At 46.3% G+C, this 25101-nt stretch overlaps 2 protein-coding genes across 3 annotated transcripts in view; both read left to right on the top strand.

The window, feature by feature from the left end:
• LOC146856251 (uncharacterized) overlaps positions 1-14074 on the top strand; it is a 259790-nt gene extending 245716 nt beyond the window's left edge. For both annotated transcript variants that reach the window (XR_014981452.1, XM_085654318.1), the window contains 3 exons: positions 10120-10265; positions 11172-11284; positions 13818-14074. Coding sequence is in view for 1 of the 2 variants with exons in the window: in XM_085654318.1 (XP_085510444.1) it covers positions 10120-10265; positions 11172-11284; positions 13818-13862 (304 nt within the window). In the remaining variant the exon portion in view is untranslated. The remainder of the gene's footprint in view (positions 1-10119; positions 10266-11171; positions 11285-13817) is intronic.
• Positions 14075-14097: 23 nt separating this feature from the next.
• Positions 14098-25101, top strand: part of LOC146856250 (epoxide hydrolase 3-like) — a 31161-nt gene continuing 20157 nt past the window's right edge. The window contains exon 1 of the mRNA XM_085654321.1: positions 14098-14140. The gene's annotated coding sequence lies outside the window, so the exon portion shown is untranslated. The remainder of the gene's footprint in view (positions 14141-25101) is intronic.

Genomic DNA, 25101 nt, shown 5'->3' with positions numbered 1-25101 from the left:
CAACTACCTCGAAACACGTGTCCAGGGATGGCTAAATGCAACACATACTTTTTTCTTTTTACACATCGTGGCATAGGCGTTTCCGCCGTCGCCACTACATTCACCACAGTCCTTTGGGGCAACTTGCTGGTGTGACGAGCAGTGTGCGACCAACTTGTGTTAAAAAAAAAGAGCAAGAGTATGCGCCAGGGAGTTGAGGGCGCGTGCTATGGCAAATTTTGTTGCCTTACCTCATGATATGCTAACTATCATGTGATATACCTATACCGGTTTCTGTACGGCAGTAATGGAGGTGGCCCTTGATCTGCATTCTGAAAGATACTAGACTTTGTGTATGGCCCTCCAGAGTAGCGCCATCGTGTATAAAAGCTGTTATAATGCTTTAATGATCATTTGATCCTATAAGCAAAGATGCCAGCCAAGTCATCTGTGGCCCCATTTCTTTTACAAGATACGGCACCAACCTTCGTGTCCACCCTTTTGCTTGTTGGCCACTTCACCAGCTGCCCTCCCATTTTCCGCCCCTCACACTACCACGGGCTTTTGGGTTTATTTCATGGTCAACAGTCTAGCCTTTCGTGTACTGACGGACTAAAGCAGGCCAACATGCGCCTGTGCAGCTTACTGTGACTGAGTTTTTAAGCTGCTAGTAACCTCTGTGTGTGCTGATTTTGTAGTGTAGCCCGTCTGGTTTGTAATTCACCACGTGCACTGTTTTGCAGTATGTAATTTCTTCTAGACTCCATGCTTTGCACAATTCCTCCTACTTGTGTGTCATAGTTTTTGTCTCTTTGCGTAGCTTTAAAGTACTGTTCTATAAGTATTAATTGTTTGAGAAACTTTGTATTCTCATATTTTGGTTTTTACTCTGATGTCAAATTAGCTTTGTGTGTTCCTAGGACCTCCCTTTAAGCTGTTTTTTTTTTCTTTTAATTTTTGATGGACATATTGGGTTTAATTCACCATTAGATGTCCACTCGTTCTTGTCCCTACTGCCAGAGTGCTAATTACAGTAGGCCGACATGTGAGGCCCCTAAAGGTAAGCCTGTCTGCGCCCTTCCAAGTCTTGCTGCATCTTGCGGCCACAGTCACTGCTCAAATGGACCCCCCCCCTTCCACCCCCAGCACGTCCTATGTTTACATAGAAGTCTGCTTTAACTTACTTATATCAGGTCTCGCTTGTTTGTTTACCCACAGACTAGCATCCTACTCGAACCATAACAAATGCTCTAAAAAATGAAAAAAACATTTGCCCTTGCCTCTTACTTTCAGTGCATAACCATGTCCATGTAAATACACCGGTTTTGGTCCCTGCACACACATTAACACATAAGAAAAAACTCTTGGCCTCAAATAAAATTCATACTGTGTAATGTGAGATCCACAATGCCCTATCACCATCAGATTTCAGACCTCTCATCAACCCAGGCAGACATATTTTCTATGACGCAACGATGGCTTTCAGAGCAGCGCAATCCCTTGTTGGATAAATTAGTACTTCCCACACGCTCTCATTTACAGAATTCCCACCCCACTCACACAGAGGATAATCTTATTGCCCCAGTGTCTCTAACACTTTCAGTCGCGGTGAGTCTGTCTGCTGGCGTCCATTCGACTTTTCTGTTAAATTCCATGTCCCTTACCTTGCAGATAGAGTCCAGTTCATACTGGCAGAAGATGCAAGGCTTGCCCCCTTGAATGAGTGCCTTCTGAGATTGCCTGGACTTCTAGTGCCAGATATAGAAAGCTGCCCAGCCTTGATTCTGAGGCCATATTGAATTGTTTTATTGAATGCTGAATAAATACCCTGGATAATTATAGTTCGAGGCATGTGGGCTGCTGAATTCATATCTGTGCATAGATCGCCGCCTAGTGTTGGGTCCGGATGTTTGCACGTTGTTGTCCTGGAAGAGTCTTCGAAGTATCCTGGGATAGGTGACTCCTCCCCTGGACTACAGTGCGCATGGGCATCCTCTCCATCCTCAGATTGTTTTTTTCCGCCATTGGGTTCGGATGTGCTTATCTTGACTCAAGTTAGGAAAAACTTTTTCAAGGCCAAAAGGCCTTTAGTTCGCGTCGGTACTGTTCCCGATCGGTATCGATAGTATCTTTGTTAGTTTACTAACTTCCAGAACCAACCTTTTCGCATCTTACCCGACCATCGACCCGAACATCGACGATGGAATCGAGGACACCATTCAAGCGGTGTCCTGTATGCAATGCGAAATATCCCCACATCGACGTCCATCCGGTGTGCAACAAATGCCTTTCACCGGATCACGACGAATCTACATGCATGGCCTGTGCCCGATTTCGGTCCAAGAAGACTCTCCGGAATCGAAGAGCGGCGAGACTCGAGGCGCAGCAAGCGGCACCGGCCCCGGCCGACATCTTCAGCGCCGAGACCGAAGATGTCGAAGAAGTGGAGAACCTACCCTCCAGTCCCGCTTCCGAACATGACTCCGGATCGGAAGACGTCGACGAAACACTCTTTCGCAGAGATGAAGACGACACCGAGGTAGGAGACTACAATGAGGCCTTAGGGGCCGAAGAGAGTAGCTCCGATGACGAGCAAGGCCTACCCGTACAGACTGAGGAAATCCCAGTACAACAGTCTATGGCTCCGGTCGAGGGATCGCCTTCCGGCCTTACCCAAGACCTATCCCGCAGTTCTTCGGCCCCGCCCTCGGGCCCGGCTACGGACATTCAGCGGCAGCCATTAATGCCCAAACCGGCTGGTTTCCCTTCTTCGAAACCAAAAACTGTATTGGTTCAACTGAAACCGAAACCGAAAGTAGCGCTGGTCGGATCGAGGCCCACCACACCTTCGACGCGAGCAAAACCCGTCGGCACCGAGCGCACCAAACGAGACTTCGGTGCCGAGCTCGAAGCGGCCGATGTCGGAGTCGACATAAGGAAGAAGACCTTCGGTGCCACCAAACCTACTCTGCTCCCGGCACCGACGCAATCGGCTCCGACCCCAAAGGTCAAGCTGCCTGCTGCGTCACACACCGCTTCAACGGCACCACCAAGGCCACACTCATCGAAGACGTCGACGGCCATTACCGCCCCTCGACTCAATGTCTCACCGGCGCCGAAAAAATCGACGCCCACCTCTACTGAACCGGTCGGCGCGAAGGAATCGATGGCGCTCCAGGTGCGACCCGTTGCGACGCAACGCGCCAAAAACAAAACGGTCCTTCAAGACACGTCGGGCTCCGAGACGATAAAAGCTCCAACAGCCTCTTCGGCACCAGCCAACATTACTTTTGGCCTGCCACCATCCACGGCCCCAAAACTATTCCAAATCAGGACACGGGTCACCCACACCACGATTACTCCGGCCGAACGCTCTCCTGCGGAGACGTCTCCATCACATCTCATCGACGCCGACACCGGCAGGATGATAATCCACAAACGGAGAATAACTTCGGAGCCAGCTTTGGACTCCTTCCGGATCCCGCTTAAAAGAAAGCTGCCAGTGGCTTCAGAACCAGTTCTTTATGAACCTCTCCATTCCCCCTACAGGGATCCACAGTCATTCTCTCCCACACACTCCGACACGGAGGCTTTGGAGGACTACATGAGTGACCAAGTCCCCTACCCCGGAGACATGGACCTTGAAGGCCACCAGGACCCTGATCAAGCTTGGGATGACCCTGTAGACTCAGGTGCACCTCTGGATGCACAAGACCCGCAACTCTATGGAGCAAAAACATCTCCCACAGAGGACACTGCCGCGTTCAACGCTCTAATTGAACGTGCTGCAGCCAATCATGGGGTGCAACTTCACTCTGACACCGTCGAGGACGACTTCCTTATGGATACTTTCGCATCCTCAGAACGACATGTAAAAACTCTGCCCATGTTGAAGGGTGTCCTCAAACCAGCAAAGGACATCTTCAAGGAACCCACTAGGGCAAGAGTGATAAACCCCAGGATCGACAAGAAGTACAGATCGGCGCCTGTGGACCCTACGTACATTAGAGGCCAGTTACCTCCGGACTCCATTGTAGTTGCGAATGCTCGCAAGAGGGCACACTCGCAAACAACAGGTGATGCTCCTCCCCCGGACAAAGAGTTCAAGGTGCTAGAGACCTCCGGCAAACGGGTTGCCGCCCAGGCAGCTAACATATGGCGCATTGCCAACACTCAGGCGCTCCTCGCTCGCTACGATCGAGCGCACTACGATACACTAGAACAACTACTCCAACATCTCCCTGACCAATACAAAGAAGGTGCAGATATCCTCATCAGGGAGGGACAACTACTCACAAATGCATCCATTAAGTGTGCACTGGATGCCGCAGATACAGCTGCCAGAGCCATAAACACTAGTGTCATGTTGCGACGACACGCCTGGTTGCGAATCTCCGGATTCAAACCGGAAGTACAAAACAACATCCTCAACCAACCTGTCAACCCCGACTACTTATTCGGCCCGGAGGTTGACACCACCCTAGAGAAAATAAAAAAGGACACAGACACTGCAAAGTCCATGGGGGCCCTACAAACGCAGTCCTTTCGGAGCGGCTCCTTTCGTCGCCCCGGAAATAGAGGAGCAAGTAGAGGACAGGGGTCACAGCAAACATACAACAAGGGCAACACTCAAAGCACCTACGATAAACACACCCGGGGTGGTTATCGTGGCTCCAGCACAAAGGGCAGAGGACGCGGCTACGGCAACACCAGGTCCTCCCCCAAGAACAAGCAGTGACGCCCTCTCCCTTCCTCCCGACCACATAACGCCTGTCGGGGGAAGGCTACAAAGGTTCCTGTCCACGTGGAACACCATCACCACGGACAGGTGGGTCAAAGATATTGTCAAATACGGTTACTGTCTAGAATTAACCTCGACTCCACCCACAATATCTCCAAAAAACCGTCCTATGTCCTCAGAGCACTTAACGCTCTTACAGCAGGAGGTGCAAAGGATGTTACTAAAAGGCGCAATAGAGGTCGTACCCGTCCACGAACAAGGCACGGGAGTGTACTCCCTGTACTTTTTAATACCGAAAAAGGACGGGTCACTCAGACCTATATTAGACCTGAGACCCCTGAACCACTACATTCTTTCCGAGCATTTTCACATCCTCACTCTACAGCAAGTCCTCCCGCTGCTCAAGCAGGGAGACTTTCTGGCCACACTGGACCTCAAGGATGCGCATTTCCACATACCCATTCACCCCTCACACAATAAATACCTCCGGTTCACTGTTCAAGGGCAGCACTACCAATTCAAAGTCCTTCCCTTCGGCGTCACAACAGCACCCAGGGTGTTCACAAAGTGCCTAGCTACTGTGGCGGCACATCTACGGAGGCAGCACATACACGTCTACCCTTACCTGGACGACTGGCTCGTTCAGGCGAAGTCAGCCCAGCAATGTGCCAGCCACATGTCTCGCACCATTCACCTTCTTCACAGTCTGGGTTTCTCACTAAATTACCCAAAATCCCATCCCCAGCCCGCACACGTACAACAGTACCTAGGTGCGACTATAGACACTCTGGCGGCCACAGCTCAGCCAAATTTAGTGAGAATCAACAGCATGCAAATGCTGATTTCCAAGTTCAAACCACAACACTCCCTTCCCGCGCGAGTGTTCATGCAGTTGATAGGCATGATGGCCTCCTGCATTTTCATAGTCCCACACGCGAGATTACATATGCGCCCGCTTCAGGAGTGCTTAGCACGTCAGTGGAATCAGGCTCAAGGACAGTTGAAAGACCTAGTGTTGGTGAGCGGTCGGGCATACAACTCTCTGCATTGGTGGAATCCACAAAACCTTTGCAAGGGCCGACCGTTCCAAGAGCCTGTTCCACAGATAATACTGACAGCGGACGCGTCTCTCCAGGGATGGGGAGCTCATGTACTCCAATACACAGTGCAGGGACTATGGACACAACAACAAAAGAAGATGCACATCAACCTTCTAGAGCTGATGGCAATCTTCCTGGCTATGAAAGCATTCAAAGTACACTTGTGCAACAAAGTCGTGTTGATCCGAACGGACAACATGACTGCCATGTACTACATACAGAAGCAGGGAGGAACACACTCTCCACAGTTGTCTCATCTGGCTCAGAGCATGTGGAAGTGGGCCATTCAGAGGAACATGTTCCTCATGGCAGAACACCTCCCCGGCAAGGACAACCAGATGGCGGATCTGCTCAGCAGACACAGCCACCAGATGCACGAGTGGGAGTTACACCCATCAGTACTCCAACCGTACTTCCAGCAGTGGGGTCATCCAGAGATAGACCTATTCGCCACAAGCGAAAACGCAAAATGCCAAAGCTTTGCCGCCAGGTTCCCACATCCGCAGTCGCAGGGCAATGCGATATGGATGAACTGGTCCGGCAGATTTGCGTACGCTTTTCCCCCAGCACCACTGATACCGCTGGTGGCACGCAAACTCAGACAACACTCACTGACACTCGTCCTAGTTGCTCCAACGTGGGCACGTCAGCCGTGGTACACCACCTTTCTCGAACTTTCCGTGGTGCCGCATCAAAGGCTGCGGATCAAACCCGCGCATTTGACGCAGAACCATGGAGAGATTCAGCACCCAGATCCGTAACAGCTGAACCTGGCAATCTGGCTCCTGAAGTCCTAGAGTTTGGCTACCTAAACCTGCCACCTGACTGTATGGATATCATTAAGGAGGCCAGGAGACCCACTACCAGAGCTTGCTATGCAGCCAAATGGAAAAGGTTTGTCATTTATTGCAATAATAATGACATTAACCCGCTAGACGCATCCATCCAAAACATCATTTGTTACCTCTTACACCTATACCGATGCAATCTGGCGTACACCTCTATACGTGTCCATTTGACCGCAATATCAGCCTATCTGCAGACCAGGCAGCACCTCTCTCTATTCAGAGTGCCTGCCATCAAAGCATTCTTGGAAGGACTCAAACGAGTCATTCCACCTAGCCACCCACCAGCCCCAATGTGGAACCTCAACTTGGTCCTCACACGCCTGATGGGTCCACCCTTTGAACCTCTACACTCATGCGAGATTCAATTCCTTACCTGGAAAGTAGCTTTCCTAGTAGCGATAACTTCTTTACGAAGAGTTAGTGAACTCCAGGCACTAACCGTCCAAGAGCCATTTATACAGGTTCACGTCAACAGGGTCGTACTCTGTACCAACCCCAAATTCATGCCCAAGGTGGTATCGCAGTTCCACATGAATCAAACGATTGAACTGCCTGTTTTCTTTCAAAACCCACAGACTGTCGCAGAAAGGGCACTCCATACACTAGATGTAAAAAGGGCCCTCATGTATTATATCGAGAGGACCAAACCCTTTAGGAAAACAAAACAGCTTTTCGTTGCCTTTGCCCCACACCACAAAGGTAACGCTATCTCCAAAGCAGGTATAGCCAGATGGATCGTTAAATGTATTCAAATTTGCTATCAAAAGGCTAAACGCACATTAACGATTCCACCACGAGCCCACTCAACACGTAAGTTAGGGGCCTCCATGGCTTTCCTAGGAAACATTCCTTTGCATGATATATGTAGAGCAGCCACCTGGTCCACTACACATACATTTACCAAACACTATTGTGTAGATGTGCAATCAAAACAGCAGGCAGCTGTAGGACAGGCTGTTCTCAAAACTCTTTTTCAGACCGCTGCAGCTGGCACTGGTAGCCGCTGCTAATAAGAGGGCACTGCTATATATTCTATGCACAGATATGAATTCAGCAGCCCACATGCCTCGAACTGAATATGCTACTTACCAGTATGCATCTGTTCTTGGCATGTAGGGCTGCTGACATTCATATCGCCCTCCCTCCTCCCCGGCGCCTGTAGCAGCTGCAGCTCTCAGAATTACTGTAAAGCATGGTCATCACTTTCTGTATCTACTCCATCACTGCCACAATGGCGAAAAACAATCTGAGGATGGAGAGGATGCCCATGCGCACTGTAGTCCAGGGGAGGAGTCACCTATCCCAGGATACTTCGAAGACTCTTCCAGGACAACAACGTGCAAACATCCGGACCCAACACTAGGCGGCGATCTATGCACAGATATGAATGTCAGCAGCCCTACATGCCAAGAACAGATGCATACTGGTAAGTAGCATATTCATTCCTAGGGTAACCTCTACGTTCAGAGGCTGTATCGGATGTAATTGCTGCTTTACAGCAGAGCTAAGTAAGTCAAGTCCTCTTATGCCAGCTGGTATGCAAGTGGTGAAAGTCATACGATCCTGTATTAGAAATTTTGTACACAAAACATAGGATGTAGAAAGACGAACAAGGTGGCTAAAAAGCAGATTTTTACATCGATTAGGGAATGCTCCTAAAAACTCTTCAGAATTATCAATGAGCTTAAAAACCTCATTTGGAAAGATATTATCATTCACTCCCCTAAACTTTGATCGGATCTTTCTATGCTAATTTGAGGCAAAATTTTAAAAATATGAGTAGATGGCACCCATACCCATTTCAAAGCCTGTACCTGTGCAGCTAGATAATGCCCCCACCCCTCCTGCTTCCTTTTAATCAACTTAATTTAGTAACAGCAGCCTGCTTTTTTTTTGTTTGTTTTTTTTGTATGAATAAATTCCATGCTTTCTTCGGGATCTCTAGAAGATCCCAGACCTGCTACATGGATGGAAACTCATGTTTGCCACACATTATATATTTTCTACTATCTTTAATTTACACTTCAAACGGGCCTAGTGACAATTCTGTGGAAAACCGCAGTAGTCAAACCCATTAAAAAAAAATCTTTTTCGGACCCCTTTGATCTGTGCAAATTTAGACTCATTTCCTTGAACCAGTTTCCGAGCAAAATTCCCAAAATATTTTTTTCAATAAGATTCATGAGTTTGGAGAAGCTTACAGCTTGCTGGACCACATTCAGAAACGCTCACCTTATTGTTAGGTCTGTACTTGACGATCTCTGCAGAATACCCAATGACTGTGCTATTGGGCCCAGATCCTTCTCGATCTGCCTGCGACCTTCATCCCCATCGACCAGCACATTTTAATCTCTAGACTAATAGATGCAAGTATCTAGGATGCTGTTCATAAATGGCTCATCATCCCCATGTGCTCTACCTCCATTTCGTTCTGGTCCTAAAATGTTGATTCAAGGTGTCCTCAGGGGCTGCTACTTCTCGCCCCTCCTGTTTAACATCTATATGCTTCCCTTGGCTGTATTACTTCATCAGGAAGGAGCCCAGATCAGTCTGCGTCATCCTCATCATCATCAATTGGTGGGTGGCTAATAAAAACATAATCCTTCTAAGGCCCAACGTGTGCTTACCACCTCTGATATCCTGTCCACTAAATCCTTGGGTGACCCAATATTATGGTCCCCCGCCCCTCCCCTGCTATTCCATTCGCATTCTGGGCATTTTTTTATTGATTCAGATTTCTCTCTTGAGACTCGGATACTAAAGGTGACATGTTTCTGGCACCTTACTATGATACAATTAATTCTGCGTTTCTTAGACCTCTCTACAGCAATGCGATCTGTCTTGCTACTCCCCGTTTTTTGCTAGATCAGCTTCAACTTGTCTAAAATGCAGCGGCGAGGCAGGTTGCTAACAACTCGAACATGCACACACTTCGTGTTAAAAAAGCTTCACTGGATACTAGTGAAAAGCCGAGTGAAGGCACTCTATAAAGTTACTATAACACTCCGTTCACGCCTCCCACCTGTGCTCCTACCTCCCTCTAGCAGCCGGTCTCCCACTCTTCCTGAGCTCTACCTCTCCAGCCAGGATTTGCAGCTTGCCAGGAATCTACCTCTCAAACCGTGGCAACCTGGCACCCTCCTGAGACTGGTCGCCAACATTGTGTGCCCTTCATCTATGGACCATCTCACGATCCGCTATGCCAAGAAAGTTACCCACCACTTCTGAAGCAGCCTTTCCAGCATGGCATCTGCTGATCATTATTCTTGTGATAGAGAAGGAAACCCAGGGTGTCTGCCTCATCCCTTAACCTGGGGAATACACATTCTGAGGGTGGTGAGACATGTGGCTCGAGGTGCTCCTGCTCCCATGGTGTTGTCTGACCTGCTGTAGTATGTGGAGGGCGGTGTGGAAAGAGCCATTCACTGATGTTGCTTTGCTTTTTTCACAGGTATAAATGCGAGTGTGAGCCAGGCTGGGCGGGGACCAACTGTGACCTCAACAAGAACGAGTGTGATTCCAACCCGTGCCAGAACGGAGGCACCTGCACAGACTACGTGAACGGCTATCGATGCAAGTGCAAGGAGGGCTTCCAAGGTGTGTAAACCCACTCTTCATCTGAGCTTCTCGCCTTCTGTGTATCTGACTTCCCTGGCTGCGGACTGGCTGGGGTTACCGGCTGGTGCTAGCTTTAGTATTTGCTGTCACCACTGCTTAGGGGGCAAGGGTATTTCAGATGGCAGCACACCCACATTGTGGGTGGGAAGGGAAAGAAACCCTTTTCTTTACACAACCTTCACTCACTCTAATAGTGACCTGCTTCATCATCGGGTTCACCCCAACTCCTAAAGGTCGGTTTGGGCTCAACCGTATTCCAGGGAGCACTTATGAAGATTGGGTGTATGGGGGCGTAACTTTAAAGATAAAATTCCTCACCCACTCCAAAAGTTTCTTTTATTAGTGGGGTGGGAGGGCAGGTTAAAAATGTATAAAGGGCTAAAAGGATGTAAAGTTACTGTGACCATAAATCATCAACCTGTTTCAGCCCTGACCTATCGGCCTGTGCGAGGTCCTGGGCTTTCGTCAGGGTGGGTAGCGAAGAAGTCACTCCCCCCAAAGACGTGATTGACATGCGCATGCTATTTGCATGTGAGAAAATTAAAGAAAGGCATATACTTGCCTCAGCATTCTTAGGAAATTACCCAATTTCAAAGGGGGCACCATCTCCCACGGGGGCAAGAGAGGGAGGCCTTGTAGTCACCCTTTCGTCAAAGGTCCCATACCTACACCAAACCTAGTATCGGCACAGCTTCCCTGCTTGCTGTGTCCCACCCCAATAATAAAGGAAACTTTTGGAGGGGATGAGGAAGGAGAAAAAGAAATGGTGAAGATTTTATAAGGGTGACCCTTAAAGGACTTGTCCAGAGGGAAAACCATGTAACAGTAGGAACATCCTGCTTTCTAAATACTGACCTCCATCTGTTCTTGTTTCCCGTTCTACAGGTCGGCGATGCCAGAGTGCTGTGAACACATGTGAATCTCAACCTTGCCAGAATGGAGGCATCTGCCAGGTGACGGTGAACATGCCACTAGGTTATACCTGTCGATGCCCAGCGGTACGTGAAATATTGTGAATGGGGCGATGGCATACAAAGGTGTTGCCACTGAAAAGTGCATTATTCATAACAGTGGCTGAGTGTTTGCGCACCTCTGTATCATACACTTTTTCCTGGCTTGATCGAATATGCAAACTTATTTTTTATTTTACTATTGCAAATAGTCTATTTCAACAAAATTACAACTTGCAAGCATAACTTGCATTTTTTTAGTTTTATTTTTTTGCAATGAACCCACTTTAAAAGGAAACAACAAAGAAATTGCTGGAGTCTAAAAGTCTTGATCGTTTAGTTATCCATGGTTTATCCATTGGTGTTTGTCCACGTTAAGGCATTAGACTGAAACTTTAAGGAAGCCAAGCTGCCCCAGAGTCCTCAAGTGTAATTCCATCTCTGATTGCCCCACTTAGTTTTTCCATTCTGTGAAGAAGAATATCTGAACCGTAGGCCTTGCCTTATCTTTTTCAGTATTAAGCATCTGTTTTTTGGAGCATATGGTTTCCTCACATTTTTTGTCCCTTTTGAAAAGAGAAATTGCTTTTAACTTCTTCTTTCCCAAAATTGCTTTTTCTATGCTGTTCTCCTAGTCAGCATAGCAGCACTCTGACAAGTGCACAGGCCCAGACAAGGCGACTTTCCAGTTTGCATAATTTGCCTGCACTGAAGTCAGACAGTGGGATGAGGAAGTAGCATTCGAAGAATACCCTTTAGTGGCTAGCAAACAGAGATGGTCTCGGTATCTTGAGGCTCTAGGGTTACATCCTGTAATAGCACCAGGAAGGACTAGTCCAGTATCAAGTACACTGCTAAAATGCCCCCTGCCCTGGAGTAACTCTGAGCTAAATCTGATAGTAGGGGCTGAATTTAAGCCTATTCGGTACTGAAGAATCCGTCACCATCAAGCATTTTGTCCTGAAGACAGAAGTCTCTGAACTGATACCATGGGCATGCTGTGTTCCAGTACAGTTGCAGCTATTACGTGTCCTTGGGTGTTTGCTCCTCAGTTCTTGTTTCATCTACCCTTTCCACATTTGAGAAATCTGATAAGGTGTTAACAGGTGTCCCTCCATGCTTGTTATTATCTCATCTAAGTAATGCAAAGTTTACACACAAGTATATTTAGCACAGCACATATTCCATGCTGTTTGCTAGCACAGTTATTCCAACAGTACTTGCTTCATATAGACGCTACACTCATTCACCTGACAGAAGAGCATCTCAAACACACCAAACATAGCACAGACTGTCCCACATATAAACAGTTACAGCTTAAAGGCAATAGGATATAAGACAACATTTCACTTACCACAAACAATACTTACAGGCCAAATACTAGGCTTTCCTGTCACATCTTAGTGCATTAGCCACTGAAGAGAGACAGACAGACAGACACACTCTTCCCCCCCCCCCATAGGACAGCCAAAACACCTGATGCACGCACCTACAAACACATTACCAAAAATGCCTCCCACATGTCCAGCACAGGCCACACAGTTTCACCATCTTTGTAAACTATTAAGCTATTGCATAGATTTTGGCTTTTAAACAGTTATGAGAGTGCCGTGCATTTCAATTTCCGCCAGATATGAAGAGACTTGTATACTACTTTCACAACATTCTCGCACACTGAAGGCAGCTCCAGTTGAACTTAAACAAAAATAATAATTTTAAAAAAAGGTTCACAAACCAGTCATCTCAAGGTTTGTCCATACTTTGACAGGGCTCTACTGCCTTGACTAAGACAGGTTTTCCCCTACCTTGTTTACGAGTGAGTGTGTTAATGTATGGATTGCTTTTGAATAAAATTTATGAAGGATCCATCAATGGGTCAGAAATGCTATGTACCGGTAATCTAAAACCTCTCATGGATATGGAATTTTATTGAAAGCAACACTTCCACATTCCCAAAGAAATCCTGGATTTGCTGTAAACGAAAGCAAAATCATTTATTCCTGATGTTAACTCTGGATTGCATTGAGAATTCCTGGAGCAGCCTTGCTGTCCTAAATGGTGGCATCTGATTTCTTTATTAAGGGCACCCAGCGCATTGGTCTGCTTGGTTTAGAGATCCTTTGTGGATCGAGGGTTTCTAAAATGGCAAAATAAGCATAGGTTTCGAGTTGAGTTTTTTTCTCTAAGTTGGCTATTCTAAAGGTAAAGCTGGAAAAGGCATCATTTCCGTTCTGAAGATTAGTCCACGTTGTGGGGAAAATATTAATTGCTTGCAAATTTGAATAAAACTTCTAAGGTGGAACTAATCAATTTTCCTTATTGACCTGTGCCAGTTGTGACTCTGCTTCAATGGCATTTATGGCCTGTCAGGCAGCATTGTCTCTAGTGATGTTTATTACTTGGTGTACATCACTGATGCTGGGGAAGGACGGGGGCCCTCAGGTGGGGCTTGTCTTAGAGGCATGATGCTTGACTTGGATAGTAGAGCTTTATCCAGTATGCATGCTTATCTAATTTGCCAATAGTTATTCACAAGCTTTTCGCCTTTGTCAATCATTTTAAATCCTGTTTTTCTTTTCAGAGCTATTCCGGATCCAACTGTGAGAAATCTACTAAGCTGCCATGAACTTACTTGCTTCAACGGAGGCACTTGTTTGCAGACCTCCCTGGGTGCACGGTGCAGTTGCCCGCCTGGATTCACCGGCTCGAGCTGCCACATCCGTAGCAACAGCAGTTGTGCCAATGTACCCTGTCACAATGGTGGACAGCCAGACAGAAAAAAGGGTGGCCCAAGCATGGACAGCCAGACAGAAAAAAGGGTGGACCGAGCATAGACAGCCAGACGGAAAAAAGGGTGGACCGAGCATGGACAGCCAGACGGAACAAACATTGAAAATGCAATAGGTCTCGCCCTCGTTTAAGTTAAAGCAATTCTGTTTGTAATTAGGTGGCTTTTCAGCTTTGCTTTTATTAGTGACTTTCAAACTTTCGTGTACATAACATGCATATGTATGGATATATGTATATGTATGCATGCATTTATATTTGTATTTATATAGATATGCAGATTATATATATGTTTATATATATATACACATACATATATATAAATGCATATATATATGTGCATATGTGTGCGTGTAGAGAGAGGTAGAGAGGTAGAGGTGTAGAGCTAGAGAGCTAGTGGTATAGAGGTAGAGAGTAGTAGAGAGAGAGGTAGAGAGAGGTCGAGAGGTAGAGAGTAGAGGATGAGTAATAGAGAGTAGAAAGTAGAGAGTGAATAGTAGAGAGTAGTAGAGTGAGTAGCAGAGAGTGAGTAGTAGAGAGTAGTAGAGAGTGGGTAGCAGAGAGTGTAGTAGACAGTGAGTAGTAGAGTGAGTAGTGGAGAGGGAGTAGTGGAGAGGGAGTAGTGGAGAGGGAGTAGTGGAGAGGGAGTAGTAGAGTAGTAGAGAGTGAGTAGTAGAGACTGAGTAGTAGAGACTGAGTAGTAGAGACTGAGTAGTAGAGACTGAGTAGTAGAGGGTAGTGGAGTAGTGGAGACTGAGTAGTAGAGAGTGAGTAGTAGAGTGAGTAGTAGGGAGTAGTAGGGAGTAGTAGGGAGTAGTAGAGTGAGTAGAAGAGAGCGAGTAGTAGAAAGCAAGTAGAGAGTAGTAGTGCGTGAGTAGTGTAGGGAGTAGTAGAGAGTGAGTAGTAGAGAGTGAGTAGTAGAGAGTGAGTAGTAGAGAGTGAGTAGTAGAGTGAGTAGTAGAGTGAGTAGTAGAGTGAGTAGTAGAGTGAGTAGTAGAGCGAGTAGTAGAGAGTAGTAATGTAGCAGAGAGTGAGTAGGAGAGAGTGAGTAGTAGAGAGTGAGTAGTAGAGAGTGAGTAGTAGAGAGAGTAGTATAGATTAGTAGAGTAGTAGAGAGTGAGTAGTAGAGAGTGAGTAGTAGAGAGTGAGGAGAGTGAGTAGTGGAGAGTGAGTAGTGGAGAGTGAGTAGTGGAGAGTGAGTAGTGGAGAGTGAGTAGTGGAGAGTGAGTAGTGGAGAGTCAGTAGTGGAGAGTCAATAGTGGAGAGTGAGTAGTGGAGAGTGAGTAGTGGAGAGTGAGTAGTGGAGAGTCAATAGTAGAGGGTGAGTAGTAGAGAGTGAGTAGTAGAGTGAGTGGTAGAGAGTAGTATAGAGTCACTAGTTTAATTTAAAAGGAACACAATGAGGGGGTTCATTTTGCCATAGAAATTATGATTAGTGCTGAAAAAAGATAAATTAGGGCACATTTTGATTGACTTCTCAAATCCTCTTTGATTTCATAAAAAAATTCTGACATGCAGACTGAAACATTCACTTTCAATACCAGCAGCAGACTTCCCTGGTGAGCAGTAGCTTTACTACAGTGATCTAATAAGCAACTAGAGTGCTAACATTCCGAATTTATGGCAAATTTGTGACACATCTGAATGCCTTCTTCATGGAATCAAAGTAAGAAAACAAAGTATTTCCTACTGAGGAGACTGTAGTAAATGAGGAAATTAGGAAACTTCATAACAAATAAGTCTCCCAAGATGGCCACCAGAGACAAAAGAGCCCAAATGTAGCACACATATCACCCAGATGTAACCCAAGTATAGCCCAATGACAAAATGTCCTAGAGAGTTCTAAATAACAACTAGAGCGCTAACAGTCTTACTTATGACAAAAGTATGGCACACCTGAAGCCATCTTGATTGGAATAAAGTGGTAACACTTAAAACATTTAATTTGCAAAGCAACAAAATGAGGGGGTTCATTTTGCCATAGAAATTATGATTAATGCTGCAGAAAGAAAAATTAGGGCACATTTTGACTCCTCAAAGCCTCTTCTATTTCATTATAAAATTCTGACATGTAGACTGAAACATGCATTTGAATACCAGCATCAGACTTCCCTGGTGAGCAGTAGCATTACTACAGTGATCTAATGAGCAAGTAGAGTGCTACCATTCAGAATTTATGGCAAATGTGTGACACATCTGAATGCCTTTTTGATGGAACCAAGTAAACAAGCATTGAAAATGCAATGGGTCTCGCCCTCGTTTAAGTTAAAGCAATTCTGTTTGTAAATAGGTGGCTTTTTAGCTTTGCTTGTATTAGTATTTTTCAAACATTCATGTACATAACATGCATATATGTATATGTATGCATGCATTTATATAGATATGCAGATTATATATATATGTTTATATATGTATGCATATATATATATATATATATATATATATATATATATATATATATATATATATATATATATATATATATATATATATATATATATATATATATATATATATATTCACTGAAAAAACCATAGGTTTCAGGGGCGTTATAGTTAGCTGGACATTTCCCTCGTACAAAACCCTAGAAATTCCCCCGGTATAGTTAGCTGAACTAACTATAACTCGCGCCCCCGCAATGCACTGCTGATGACGTCACATATTACATCACTCATGACATGGTCAGTGACATCACTGATGACATCACTGATGACATCTGAAATGACATCACTGATGACGTCATCCAGTGTGTGTGTGTGTGTTTCTGTAAATTTTAAATATGTTTAATATATATATATAGGGAAAAACCTATTGAAGAATGTGTGAATGGATGATTTAGTAGGTGCGTGACTGACTCTATAAGTGAGTCATTAAACGTATCTTACTGCAGACTAGTGACTAAACTGTGAATGTCTGTATCTGTCTGTCTGTTGGTGTATAAGCGGCTGCATGGTTTTGTGAATAGCTATAAGAGTGTCTCTATGGGTTATTGATTGGTTGTCTGAGTATCTGTTTGGGTGCCTGAGTGTTTGTGTGGGTGGGGTGTGTGTGACTCTGTGCATACATGTGTGAGTGGGTGATTCTATGGGTGCATGGTTTTAAGAGTGCATGGACTCTATGGACTGTATGGTTGGGTGAGTGTATGTATGGGTGTGTTAGTGATTGAATGTATATCTCAGTGGTACATGTGTGAGTAACTACATATGTGAAAGGCAGTATATATGTGTGTAAGAGTATATAAGTGGGTATATGTGAGAGTGTGTGATTGTGAGAGTGGCTGTATGGATGAGTGTGTGCTTGTATCAGTGATTGTATAAGAACGTAAGAATGTGGTACTATTTTTATGAGTAAGTGAACTTGTGTGTGTATAACTGCATAGGTGAGTAAATGGGAGTGTGATTAATTATTTGCATGACTGACTAGGTGTGAGAGTACCTCTATGGATGATTGGTGGTGTGTGAGTGTCTATGTAGGTGTATAAATGCATATGATAGTCCTGTACTGAGTGACTGTAAGTATGAGTGACTGTACAGGTGAGTGAGTGGATGTGTGTGTAGATCTAAGAGTCAATGAGTGGGTATGTAGTTATTGGTATTGGATTATCTATAGTTTTGAGAATGGACGTCTGAAATTTTGATTGAGTATATCAAAGGGTGTGAGAAGATGCACTAATTTATCACATGGATGACGTCATCAGTGATGTCATTTCAGATGTCATCTGTGATGTCATCAGTGATGTCACTGACCATGTCATGAGTGATGTAATATGTGATGTCATCAGCAGTGCATTGCGGGGGCGCGAGTTATAGTTAGCTGAACTAACTATAACGGGGGACTTTCTAGGGTTTTGTACGAGGGTTTTGTACGAGGGAAATGTCCAGCTAACTATAACACCCCTGAAACCTATGGTTTTTTCAGTGAATTTCTAAGGTTTTTTAAATGCCAATTCCTAACTATAACGCCCCTGAATCCTATGGTTTTTTCAGTGAATTTCAAAGGTTTTTTAAATGCTAATTCCTAACTATATCCAGCCTGAAACCTATGGTTTTTTCAGTGAATTACAAAGGTTTTGTAAATGACAATTTTGAATGTATTAATTGTTATACTGATTTTTTTGATACTGATTTACTACATTTTTAAAACTATTTTTATATACATTTTTTTAATGACATTATAATTACATTATTCATTACAATACAAAATATACTTTCTCAGAATGAATTACTTTAGTTTAAATACTTGGCAAATAGGCAACAGACTTTTAAGTACAGTAGTTACAGTTGTTGCAATGGGCAACACAATTTCAAACACAAAGCAACATTGAGCTCAATGTGAATTTCTAGTTAAACGCAATTAGTTACTTTATGGATTACTTTTCTAACCACAGGACTGGATCCTAGATTCAGTCCTTGGACATCTCCTGTAAACAGTTGAGTAAAAGCGCTTTGGTTACAGTAGTGATTTTTAAGGAATATTATTGTATTTTAAAAGTTGACACTTAGAAACTTTTTCCCATAGAATCACCAATGTAATCCTATGGCAGAAAATTCACTTAGCAGGTAAGTAGTGTTATCGTTACTTTTTCTTACTCAGTGGTGGATCCTGGATTCAGCACTGGCCAACCTCCTGTTAACAGTTCAAAGAATGTGTTGAAGTCATACAGACGATTTTTTAGGAATATTTTTAGTTTGTGAAAATAGACACTTAGAAACTTTTCTGGTGAAAACCACACAATGGATTCCTATGGAAGAAAATACAAGTTACTGGTAAGTACGCTTAGAATTACTTTTCAGGGTCAGTGCTGGGCTAAAAGATGCAGCCCTGGGTTCTCTCCTGATAACAGGTGAGTAAATCGGAATTCGTAGTTCGGCTGATTTTAGAGGAATATTTGCACAATGGTGAAGGAAGGGGGCAGGGCCTGAGGTGATATGTGTGCAAACACGCCCTGTGGCGCGTTTTAAGTTGGGGAATTAATTCCTCCTCAATCCTGAGGTCCCCTGGGGGCCAACTAGTCCACCAGGTACCTCCAGTATGCGCCAGGGAGCTGGTTTGCAGAGAGGTGTTCAGAGGCCACGCCCCTCTTTACAACACTCTGCAACGCAGCTCTGTGGCGCTTACTGGAGGTACCTGGTGGGCTAGTTGGCCCCCAGGGGACCTCAGGATTGAGGAGGAATTAATTCCCCAACTTAAAACGCGCCACAGGGCGTGTTTGCACACATATCACCTCAGGCCCCGCCCCCTACCTTCACCATTGTGCAAACGCGCCCCGTGGCGCGTTTTAAGTTGAGGGATTAAGTCCCTTTGAATCCTGAGGGTCCCTGGGGTCCAACTAGCCCACCAGGTACCTCCAGTAAGCGCCACAAGGCTGCGTTGCAGAGAGGTGTAAAAAGGGGCGTGGCCTCTCCTGATAACAGGTGAGTAAATCCAAACAACGAATTCCGATGATTTTAGGTGAATATTTTAAAGTTCCAAAACTCCACACTTGGAAGAATTTCCAAGTGAAACCAGTCAATGTTAGCCTATGGAAGGAAATTCAAGTTACTGGTAAGTACGGTTAGAATTACTTTTCAGGATCAGTACTGGGCTCAAAGATGCAGCACTGATGTCTCTCCTGATAACAGGTGAGTAAAGCGGAATTCATAGTTCGGCTGATTTTATAGGAATATTTTAAAGTTCCAAAACTCCACACTTAGAAGAATTTCCAAGTGAAACAAATCAATGTTAGCCTATGGAAGGAAATTCAAGTTACTGATAAGTACAATTAGAATTGCTTTTCAGGATCAGTACTGGTCTCAAAGATACAGTACTGAGGTCTCTCCTGATAACAGGTGAGTAAATCGGAATTCGTTCGGCTGATTTTACTTTGGTCCAGTATATATAGAGCCACTTTCCTACACCCTCCCCTCCCTTCACCACTGTGCAAACACGCCCTGTGGCGCGTTTTAAGTTGGGGAAATTATTCCCTTTCAATCCTGAGGGTCCCTAGAGTCCAACTAGCCCACTAGGTACATCCAGTAAGCGCCACAGAGATGCGTTGCAGAGGTGTTAAAAGGGGCGTGGCCTCTGAGCACCTGTCTGCAACGCCCTCCCGGGCTGCTTGTAGCCTCGGGGACCCCATCCCCGGGGCCTGCCCTCTCGTTGGGGACCGTGGGGGTCCCCAATCCCCCCACTGTCCCAGCCGGCACCCCGCGTCCTTCGGGAGCTGGCATTGCTTTTCCACAGGGGGAGCAGCTTACATGCTGCTCCCCCTGTGGAAAAGCATTTTGCTTTGCTATTTGGAAGAGAGAACAGGTTTCCTGCTCTCTCTTCCAAATAGCAAACTACATATCCCGGGGGTGGGCACCCCGGGACACTGCAGGAGCCGGCCCTGGGGGGTGGCGGTCCCCAGGGCCACAACAAGGCTCCAGGAGGCCCCTCCCATATTTTACAAAGCCCTGGGGGCTGGTGGTCCGTTACGGACCCCCCATTTTGAATCTTTAGTGTCCCAGGGAGGTGGCGGTCCCGGGGGCGTGTGGGGGGGCTTGAGCCCCCCCCCACACAGGGGATGTATTTATTTTAAAAAAGCCCCGGGGGTGGCGGTCCACGGGGCTGCGGGGGGCTGTGTGCCCCCCGCAATGTTAATAAAGTCGAGCCCCGGGGGGTGGCGGTCCCTGGGGCTCGGGGGGCCTTAGAGGCCCCCCACATTAAAGTATTAAGCCCCAGGGGGTGGTGGTCCCCGGGGCTGCGGGGGGGCTATGTGCCCCCCCCGCATTTATTCATACTTTGCCCCAGGGGGTGGTGGTCCCTGGGGCAGTGTGGGGGGATTGGGCACACTTTATTTATAACATGCCCTCGGGATTTAGCCCCGCCCGGGGGCTAATATTCATTGAAGCGCGGGAGCCCACGCTAAGTTTTTTTTTTTTTGGGATCGGCAGGATCCGCGCACCCAACGCGGATTTTGCCGATTTAAAAAAAAAAAATATATATATATATATTTTTTTTTTGGGGCCCTGGGGGTCCTTGTGGGACCCCCTAAGCAGGCCTAGGGGGTCAGGGTGTTTCTACCCTGCCCCCTTTTTGCGTTCTGCGCGTTTTTTCTTCTCGAGGCACAAGATGGCTGCCAACACTTCCTGGTTTGAAGTGTTGACAGCCAATCAGCATACAGCTCGTGCTCGGCAGGGTGCGCGGATCCACCGCGCCCATAGATATATCTATGATTTTACTTTGGACTTTATCAGGAACTACTGAACGGATTTTCACCATTTAATCAAAAGGCACGAGTGTGAACCAAGGGCTACCTTTTTGCCAAATTTGGTGTAATTCCGTTCAGCAGTTCTGAAAGTTTTGCGAAGATTCGTCAACCGGCGCCAAAGTTATTCCAAATAGAATGCTGCGGATTTCCTATGGATAATAGGTCCTAACTATAACTACCTACTGGTGACTGCCAGTAGGTAAAATATACATATATATATATATATATATATATATATATATATATATATATATATATATATATCTCCATCTCCAATACAACCCCTCAACCCATAGCAACCCTAAAATAACTCTTGCGACCCAAAAACCCATACCCACCCTAGACTTTAAAAATCCCCTTTCTACCCAAAAACCCAAACCTACCCTAAAATTATCCTTGCCACCCAAAACGCATACCCATCCTATACCCTAAAATTGCCTTGCCACCAAAAAAACCCAAACCCACTCAAAGCCTTAAAAATGACCCTTGTCTCTCCAAAACCCAAACCCTGAAATTACCCTTGCCACCAAAAAGCCATACCCACCGAGACCCTAAAATTACCCTTGCCACCCAAAAACCCATACCCACCCTAAATACAAAAGTTACCCTTGCCACCCAAATGCCCATACCCACCCTAAAACCTAAATTCACACTTCCAACCCAAAAACCCCAACCCACCCCAAATCCTAAAAATACTCTTGCCACCCAAAAACCCATTCCCACCCTAAACCCTAAAAATTACCCCTGCCACCTAAAAACGCAAACCCACCATAAGCCCACCAATTACCCGTTGCTACCCAAAAACCACTGCCTACACTTAACCCTAAAATTACCCTTGCCACCAAAAACCCATACCCACCCTAAAATTACCCTTGCCACCCAAAAACCCATACCAACCCTAAGCCCTAAATTTACTCTTGTCACTCAAAAATTCATAACTGCCCAAAACCCTAAATTTACCCTTGCCACCCAAAAGCCTAAATTTACACTTGCCAACCAAAAATCCATACCCAGCCTCAATTCACCCTTGCCACCCAAAAATCCATACCACTCCAAAATTTCCCTTGTCACCCAAAAACTCATACCCTTCCTATACCCTAAAAGTACTCTTGCCACCTAATACCTCATAACTACCCTAAAACCTAATTAAAAATAAAACATTTCCCAGGAATGTATGAATGTATGTGTGTGTGTGTATATCCTACTGGCAGTAGGCAGTAGTTAGTTATTGTTAGGACCTAGTTTCCATAGTAAAAGCATTTTTTGATTTGCCAATATCAGTGGCGTCGTTTGACGAATCTTCGTGAAATTTTCAAAACTAATGGGGTGGTTAGGTCAGCTGCTGTGTTGAATGTTTCAGGGTGATTCTTCAAGCGGGGGGTCGAGAGAAAGGGGGAGGTCCCAAAACGCGTTTTCTCTATGTTAATATCCTTGGGAAACTTTAGATACATCTAAAGCACAAACTGCTGAACTGAATGATACCAAATTTGGCAAAAAGGTAGCTCTTGGTTCAGAAAGCACATTTTTTGTTAAATGGTGTAAATCCGTTCAGTAGTTCATGAGAAATGTAAAGATTTCTTAGATATGCAAACAACTGTGACTGCGTTGGAACCACGAACCCTCCCGATCTCGTGCCTGCAATTTGATTGGCTGCCAACACTTCAAACCAGGAAGTATTGGCAGCCATCTTTTGACTTGATTGAACTGAGTCACAAGAAAAAAGATGAAAAAACTTTCAAATCAAGAAAAGGGGCCAGGGGAGAAACACCCTGACCCCCTAGGCATGCTCAGGACCAAAAAAAGCATTTTTTTTTTTAAAACAACATTTTTTTGCAGGATTCATGCTGGATCCTTGAATCTGGCCGAAAATTAAAAGCCCCTGGGTGGCCCAGGTCCTGGGGGCAATCAAAAATAATGATGCTGGGGCCCGCAGCTCGAACTGCCACCCCCCCCCCCGGGGCAAATATTTGGAAATGTGGGGGGGGGGGCACGCAGCCCCTGGGACAACCACCTCCCCAGGGCTAAATGTAGAAAAATGCGTGGGGTGGCTCCAGGCCCCCCTACGCAGTTCCGGGGGCCACCACCTCCCTGGAGCTAATTGTGTGAACTATGGGGCCACGTGCTCCCCCACAGCCCTCGGGGACTGCCACCTCCCGGGACTTTCTTTGCAATAATGCTTGGGGGCTCCTGCCCCCCCATGCAGCCCCGGGGACCGCTAGCTTCAGGAGCCCTACATGGCCCTGGGGACTGCCACCTTCCAGGGCCTGCTCCAGCAATGTCCCGGGGTGCCCACCCGTAGGATATTACAGTTTGCTATGGCATGGCGGGTCCCGCCATGCAATAGCAAACTCTGGTCCGCTTCATGGAAGCAAGAGCAGGAAAAATGCTCTCACTTCTGTGAAGCGGAGCAGTATTGCTTTTGGGCAGAGGGAACTGAATGTTTCAGCTCCCTCTGCCCAAAAGCAATGCCGGCTCCCACAGCTGGCGGGGCGCTGGCAGGGACCGTGGGAGCCTTGAGTCTCCCTCCACAGTCCCCAACGAGTTGGCCAAGCCCCTGGGGATGTGGCCCCCCTCCCTTAAAATAAAGTACAATTTAAAAAAAGAAATTGTCAAGCCCTGGGGGTCAGGGTCCCCTAGGCCGAAAATGCCCTGGGGAGGGGGGCCCCTCGGCCACCCTCCCTTAAAAAAAAGTTCAAATCAATTGGCGCCTCGGAGGATGGGGTCTCCGGGGCCGAAATCGGCCTGGGGAAGGGGGGGCTGTATATACGGCCCCTCTCCCCTTATGAATTACTATAGAAACCTAGGCCTAGCTCCAGGGGATGGGGTCCCCGGGGCCGAAATTGGCATCGAGAGGGGGGCCGCGTGGGCCTCCTCCCTTTTTATTTAAATAATAAAAATACAAATTGGGTGAGGCCCCGGGGGGATGGGGTCCCCGGGGCCCAAAAGGGTCAAGGGAAGGGGAGACCACACAGCCTCCCTTCCTAAAATAAGAAAAAGGAAGCCGGCAACTCACCAAAGGCCCGCCCCTTTTCCCACTCCTCTGCAAACACACCTCATTGGGCGCTCTTGGTTGGGGGATGAAGTCTCCTTCGCTCCTGAGGGTCCTTAGGTGCCAACCTGCACACCTTTTACCACCAGTAAGCCCCACACAGTGGGATTGCTAAGAGGTGGTTGGAGGCCATGCCCCTTTTCCTGTAAACACGCCTCTTGGTGCACTGTTGGTGGGGGTATGAGGTCAGCTTGCGTCCTGAGGGCCTCTGGACTAAAGTGGACTTTATCCCCCAAGCAGCAGCTCGCAAGGAGGTGCGTTTGCTCAGCAATCCAGCTATGTGGGGTTACTGGAGGTAACAGGAGGGCTAGGGACCCTCAAGAGGCAAGGGAACTTCATCCCCCAAATAGTAGTGTGCCAGGAGGCATGTTTGCAAAGTGGTGGAGAAAGGGGGCATGGATTTGAGGGGAAGTTGGCCCCCAAGGCCGTGCTTGGGGACCAACTACCCCTCGTGTTATCTCTAGTAAGTCCCACACATTGGGATTGCTAAGAGGTCTTTGGAGGCCATGTCCCCCTTTCTCCACCACTCTGCAAACGTGCCTTCTCGTGCACTACTAGTTGGGGGAAGAAGCCCACTTTACTCCTGAGGGACCTTGGGTGCCAAAAAGCACTCCTGGTACCTCCTGTAAGTCCTATGCAACAGAATTCCTGAGAGCTGGTCGGAGGCGCAGCCCCCTTTCTTCACCACTCTGCAAACGTGACTGCTAGTTAAAAAACCTCTGAAATTCACTAAAAAAACAAAGGTTACAGGGACATTATAGTTAGCAAATAGAATTAAAAAACCCTTAGAACTTCACT

Source organism: Triturus cristatus, chromosome 4_1 (assembly GCF_964204655.1).
Source record: "Triturus cristatus chromosome 4_1, aTriCri1.1, whole genome shotgun sequence".
Classification (NCBI taxonomy): domain Eukaryota; kingdom Metazoa; phylum Chordata; class Amphibia; order Caudata; family Salamandridae; genus Triturus; species Triturus cristatus.
The sequence above is the reverse complement of the archived record's forward strand: the minus strand, read 5'-3'. Positions and strand labels throughout refer to the sequence as shown.